This window comes from Alosa pseudoharengus, unplaced genomic scaffold (genome assembly GCF_046254945.1).
Source record: "Alosa pseudoharengus isolate Yale_2024_CS ecotype anadromous, Long Island Sound unplaced genomic scaffold, YU_APseudo_1.1 YU_APseudo_1.1_scf_5, whole genome shotgun sequence".
In the NCBI taxonomy this organism is placed as follows: Eukaryota; Metazoa; Chordata; class Actinopteri; order Clupeiformes; family Clupeidae; genus Alosa; species Alosa pseudoharengus.
The window spans coordinates 34,073,986-34,081,026 of record NW_027468837.1 but is presented as its reverse complement, the minus strand read 5'-3'; the positions used below and the strand labels follow the sequence as shown (position 1 = coordinate 34,081,026).

General features: G+C 39.1%; 1 protein-coding gene across 1 annotated transcript; it reads left to right on the top strand.

The window, feature by feature from the left end:
• Positions 1 to 216: 216 nt before the first annotated feature.
• On the top strand, positions 217 to 4,402 carry pxmp4 (peroxisomal membrane protein 4). Its single transcript, XM_076268309.1, has 4 exons — positions 217 to 373; positions 717 to 779; positions 890 to 1,088; positions 3,069 to 4,402. The coding sequence occupies exons 1-4, from the start codon at positions 261 to 263 to the stop codon at positions 3,336 to 3,338; spliced, it is 645 nt and encodes a 214-aa protein (XP_076124424.1). The 5' UTR covers positions 217 to 260; the 3' UTR covers positions 3,339 to 4,402.
• The last annotated feature ends 2,639 nt before the right edge of the window (positions 4,403 to 7,041 follow it).

Genomic DNA, 7,041 nt, shown 5'->3' with positions numbered 1-7,041 from the left:
TGACTTACTTTGGATGAAGAACGGGATACATTAACTATGGCCGTAAATTCAGTTTGTTTTTATGATAAAATATTTTACGTATAGCGTTTATTATGGTATTTCATGTTTTTGCCGAAGAATGAATCAGCCTTGAACGTCATAAATTGGAAGTAACTATATTGGTGCCCCTCGGAACACTTTCTCTGGGCATTGTTTCTAAACGACAATACATAATACAGTACAATCGGGTGTCACATTCATTCAGTACCCCTCAATTTAACATGGCTGGGTCAGAGCTCCTGAAAACACTGTTGTACACAGTGAATAGCATACTTCAGCAAGAGAAGTATAAAGCTGCGTTAGCGGTGGTGAAAGGTTTCAGGAATGGAGCAGTGTAAGTGAAACACTGGTTGAAATGTGTGGGCACTTTTGCAATGTTGCCCAGATTGTTGTGACACCTCCTAGCTAGCTGAATAGTTACAGTGTTAAAAGATGCTAGTTAGTCACTTGGTTGTAAGCTACATTATCTCTACTGTTGCCAATCTTGAAAAGTATCTTTGTTGACGAAATACCAATTTAGCTGCTGCTGGTATCCTTCATATTCTAGCATTTGCCGTTACACAAAATATGATACAAAAACTTGTGGGAGTTTTTGGGAGTGGGAGTAATGTTAGCCTACTCATCATGGATATGCCGAACCACATTTCTTAGGTTAACCTGTTTCTGTCGACTTGCAGATATGGAGCGAAAATCCGTGCCCCCCATGCGCTTGTCATGACATTTTTGTTCAGAAGCGGGAGGTAATATTAACTCTGCACTCTATATTCTATCTTACCCTCTTAAAGACCAAACCTATCACAATATTAATGGCTGTCTGTACTTTGCTGTTCTTCCCTTGTCATAATTTCAGCTTGAAAGACAAGCTGAAAGCCATCGTAAAAGCTACATACACTCACTCACGGAATCTCGCTTACTTCGTCTTCATTTACAAAGGGCTGCAAGCTCTTCAAGTGAAGATTCAGGGGAAAAGCCTCCAGTCCCAGTCTTTCCTTGCAGCGTGCCTTGGGGGGTGGCTAGTGTTTGGGGACAATAACAACATCAACAGCCAGGTAAGCAGTTAATGTGTTGTCCTAGTTTAGGGTAGCTTCAACCTCCCAGGAAAGACTAGCAGGTTGTGCTACGTGGTATAGTGACAAACCTGGGTAAGTTAACTCAGAGTAAGTGGTAAACCTCCTAATAGAAGAGCTGGATGGCTTCATTCTCCTAACAAAACAATGCCATAGGGCTCTTGTAGGAGGTTTACCACTTACTCTTAGTTACAGTTTTTTTCAGTCGCTAACAAGCGTTTGTCCAACCAGTTGTCACATTTTCAAAACTAAATACAAATAGCACAGCATCAGTCTTTTGTGGCCATACCATTCACACATTTCATGTCGTTTTCACACGATATGCAGTCAGTGAACACATTTCCACAATGCTTACATTTTCTTAACAAGCTTTACCTCCCAACACAATTATGGATTGTTTTTGCAGTATTTACGAATGTTAGCACACAACATCCCACAATAGCAAAAACAATATTCCAAACCTTAAATACAGTATAAAAACTCAGCTGATAATAAACAAACAATTGAATAATTGCCACACAACTAATTTATGTTGGGTAAATTGGGCCAACCACAGCTGATTCCAGTCTGGCTTAGACTCAGTGGTAGGGGTTATTTTTTTCTATTACATTGACACTTATACAGTAAAAGGAGGACTTTGAGGAGTGATATATAATGATTTTAGAAACAGAAAAAGACAAACACTGCCCAGGGAGAAGAACAGGCCCAGTGAGAGATACAGTGAGAGGTGCAGGAGCAGTGTGAGATGCAGTGAGAGGAGCAGGAGCAGTGAGAGATGCAGTGAGAGGTGCAGGAGCAGTGAGAGGAGCAGGGCCAGGGAGAAGAGTAGGCCCAAGGAGATGGCAAGGTAGAGGTGTAAGAATGCATGGTGGTGGCATTCCAAAGGCTGCAAGAACAGTTTTTCATTAATGAAATTCGTGCCACTATCATTGACCATGTAATCAATGCGATGTTGATGAAAACATGTGGCCTAACCCTGAAGATCGGCGAGATTAGATAGAGATTAGATACAGTAATTTTGTGCTTTTTTTTAGCTCCCCCCTTTTTATCTGGGCTTTTTTCTGTTGTTGTTTTGTTCAGAATGCTATTGTGTGTTTCATGGATGTTTTGTTCACTGTAAGCAATACAGTAAAACTTTTTCTGTTCTATCATACTGTAAACAGTGTTTCTACTGTACCTCCTGTAGTAAACAGTAAAGGGGGAAAAAACTGATTTGCTTTTTTCTGGAACGCTTTTGAATGTGAACTTAACATGTGGACATACAGTTCCCAACAAATGCAAATACCTGTAAAACTGAAACATAATATGCAGTTTTTGTCAACAATATTTTTAAACCTGGTGTACTTTGATTGACTGCATGTACCTTGTGAAGTGAAAACAAGTGTTATTCTTTGACAGAATAATTTCATTTTGAGTCAGATTTCCAGTGTTTTGGTAAAGTTAGTGTGTGCAGAGAAAGATGTGTTCGTAATATATTTAACAAAATGTGTTTTTGAAAAGAAAATTATCCATTTGGCCAGTTGTGTTTTGTAGGTGTTAGTCTGTGTTAAGAGTTTAGAAAAAGTATCTGAAGTATGGGTTCGCGCTTGTTAGCGATTGAAAAAAACGGCAACTTACCTTTGTTAACTTACCTTTGTTTACCACTTACTCTTAGTTAACTTACGTCAACAAATCAAAATAAATGTATCTTAAAACTCTTCGGCCTTATACCTACGGCTAAATTACAGCCGTGGCGATATCCTTTATCAATGCCACTCCCTATCGTGTCATATTGCTTAATTAATCATTTAGAGGTGTGATGGAACTCCTCCATAAACCGTTAACGGCCAACTGCAATGAGACAATATTCCTGGTGTTCTTTTTTACAGTTGAAAACAAACGCGCAGAATAGCATGCTATAATTTTTATTCTTCTTCATTCTCTCCTTTCCATTTCTTCCCTTTGCATCTTTCCCCTTTGCAGATAAACATGTACTTACTATCCAGGATCCTATTTGCTCTTTCTCGTCTTGCTGTGGAGAAAGGCTACATCCCTCAGCCAAAGAGAGACCCTTTCCCCATGTTTGCCACCCTGGTGTGGGGAATCGTCTTGTGGTTATTTGAGTATTATCCCCACACCCTGCAGCCATCTCTCCAGTCCTCCATGAACTACCTCTATCATGACAGCAACGTGTGGCACGATATCTCAGACTTTCTTGTCTATAACAAACCCAAGGCTACAGCGGCTAAGTGAGACCTCGTCTTTGCACTGGGCCACTGGAAAAAAAAACACAAATCACTTGCCAGTAATTGGCACCTGTTCTTGTTTTTTTTTTTTTTCAGAACTGCCATGCTTGGATACATTTAAAGTCATGCAAGGCCAAGTAAGTATCAGGCTCTTCACAAACTTGCTAACTTGTGCCAATACGGGTGACTGTAAAGAGCTATCTTTTCCCAGGAAGTGATTTAATATTGTTTGATTAGTGTGCACTCCACTGAATCAATCTGCATTTGATGTAGGCTACACCATCATAAACCCAAGTGCAGTTGAGAGGAATGAAGGATCAGGTCATGACTTATGAGCATTGTCAGTTTACAGTTTGAAATCAGAAGTTTTAAATAGGAAAGTAGCATTTATCTTGTATGTTCCAATGATATAAGCTTTTAGAGAAAATACGTTTCAGATGTAGGCCTAATCTGATGATGGGTATAGGATAGTAATAACAATAATAAGTTTTCCTTTATCTTTCCATTGTAATATGGTGTGAAGTGTGAAAAGTGATTACACTCATTATTTAGCTTTAATTTCTCAATCACACTCTGACCTTGTATGCCTCCTAAGTGATTTTGATTGAACCAGTCATTCCTCTATTGAATGATGTCTCCAGAAGTGCAGTATTATTTGAGTCAGTTGCTAACCTTATGAAGGGCTCGGGGGCTGTTATACACTGATTACATTTCCATGGTCAGTGGCTGGTGTGCTCCATTATTTCTTTCAGACTTCATGCGCCATTCAAATATCTTATTAGCAAACAGGTATGCAGAGGTCTGTTTTTCTTAAAGGAAACAATTTAACACTAAGAGTATTCCCCTGAACCATCCTTGCCCATATTTGAAATGACAGGAGTAACTACTCTAGGGTCCATACGATCTTGCCTTAATGTGGCTTTGATTTAGTTTTAGGAGCAATTACTAGTAAATGTTAACTTAAATGATGTTAACTTGATTTGTATTTAAACACTGTCTATCTGATCATTTTGTAAATATGTAATATATACATGAATGAGTTGCATAATTAAATAACACCAGTGCACAATTCTCAAAATATTCACTGTCATTTTGTCTCTTCACTCCGCATTATTGCATTGAATTATTATAACAATTCCGTTAATTTAAAGCGAGAGAGCAGCGTTATCATAACGTCACATTTGAGTTAGAAAGTGTACGAAAGAGTAAATAAAGAGTAGATGAATGTTCAATTTAATATGAGACATAGACAATGTCTAATGTAGACAAGTAAGTAGGCTTTACAAGTTAGCCACTGTGTGTATAAGCACATACTGTAGCCTGTCACTAGACTTGTTGATTGGCAACGGGAAACGGTAAGGCTAAGATTAGAGCTGTTTTTGAGGCCAGAAGGATGAACGAACACAAATCAAATAAATGTATCTTAAAACTCTTCGGCCTTATACCTACGGCTAAAATACAGCCGTGGCGATATCCTTTATCAATGCCACTCCCTGTCGTGTCATATTGCTTAATTAATCATTTAAAGGTGTGGTGGAACTCCTCCATAAACCGTTAACGGCCGACTGCAATGAGACAATATGCCTGGTATTCTTTTTTTCCATGGTCAAAAGATGTTTCTAGGAAGGTGATAGGTGTGTGCATAGCGATGTGTGATGAAAATGGGTCTGATGGCATTTGTGAAGCACAGAAAAAATATCTTAATCCCTATATAATCTAGCATTCTATATACTCACTTATGAGGCTTACAGAGAAGATGCCACATGCACTGTGCTCACGGCTGGGTTGCATTGTGTTGAGCGAAGGGCCCAATGATTTGTTTTTTGCTTGCCACTGGGCTCAATGCAAAATGGCTCTGATTCACAGCGTGCCCCAGTCATAGTTCATCATGGGTCAACATGGTTGAATTTTGAGCGGAAAATGCAAAAAGCAAAAGCCATTGAAAATAATGAGTTTCAGAGTGCAGCGGTGCCATTGACGGATCCTATCTGTAGAGGCCTCTAAGCGTAGCTACATGTAGATATTTGGGGGGAGAAAGAGGTCACCATTAACATATATAGTCTGCTTATGTAAACATAACATTTGACAATGATCCAGCTGTAGTGCAGAGGTAATGAAAAAAAGGAGGTTACTGGTTGCTGTTGGACGGCTGTGTAGTTTGGACTTCCTCCACCATCGGCCCCACCACTGAATGGTGCCCCCTTTTCAGTTGGTTTCCCAAAGTGGTGCTGTGGTAGCCTGGAAATTCCAGACCCTGGTAATCTAGAAAGATTAAGGGTCTGGCCACCAACTCAATGGGCCATTACATTATTGATAAGACTATATGACCAACGTTGACTGACTGATTCCGGACTTCGACTGTTATCTGTTTAGCTCGCCTTTGGCCCACCTATATTAGATACACCGATGTGATTGGCTCCCCGCGATACAAGTGGCAAAAGTAACGTGCATCATTACTCATTGCCAGTGTGTCTCGCAGAGACAATTTAAATTGTGCTCTTGCGAGAACTCCGGATTTTCCAGGGTAGTGCTGTGGCAGGTGGTAGCCTACAAGCACAACCACACCTTAGGGGTGAGGTTTACTTATATCTGTCACTTTTCCCATATGGCGGATGCAGGCTGCTACTGTGTCAGTGGGAGAGTGTAAAGGTGTTGGAGTGACTCAAGGCGCCTGAGGCTCAGCCAACCTCGACCGCTTAGGCGCAGCATATTTCCTGTGAATTTATACTTAGTAAGGCATGTCTTAGGCAAGTGAATTAGAAGGTGTTGACTTACATCAGTGAAACTCCAGGGCAAACACTCCCAACACACACACACACACACACACCGAACCTCTCCCCTTTATGTATTGCATTTAATCTTGAGTTTATAGGATTTTTCATCTAACATGTTTCATCTTGCCCTTACCTATGCAGTATAGGCCTTTTACTAGATGTGCTCAAGGAGTGCCTTGAAAGGAAGGGTTTGCCTCAGAGCTAAAACCAACAAAATTACGCAAAAAAAAGCAACAACAAAAAAAAATACTTTCATTTAATTTAATATAAATATACACACACACACACACACACACACACACACACACACACACACATATATATATATATATATATATATATATATATATATAATATATATATATATATATATATATATATATATATATATATATATGTGTGTGTGTATATGTGTGTGGTATATACAGAAAATTCATACCCCTGGCAAATATTGATTTAATGTTGATTTTCTCTTTATCAATGCATCATTGGACCATGATTGGATACAATGATCCAAAACATACAGCCAAACAAGGCAATAAATGCTTAACAGAGAACAATGTCAACATTTTAGAGTGGCCCAGCCAAAGTCCAGACCTCAATCCGTCAAAAAAGTGAGCACAAGGCCAGAATGATGGCAAGTAATTGTTCCTGCCTCAAAACCCGGATTGCTGCTAAAAAGATGTGGTCTACAATCACTGTGGAGACATATAGAGGCTTTGTAGGTATTATATTAACCATTTTGAGAGCTTTGATGGCAAATAAAGATGTTTCCATTGATTATTTAGAAAGGCTATGAATAATTTTGGACATGCCATATTTCATAAAACATGTAAAAAAGATAAAAAACGCTTATTTTTTTTATTCCATGTTTCCTCCACATTGTCTTACAACCTTTTGGCATACAACATATTGCTCAAGAGAAAATCAACATTA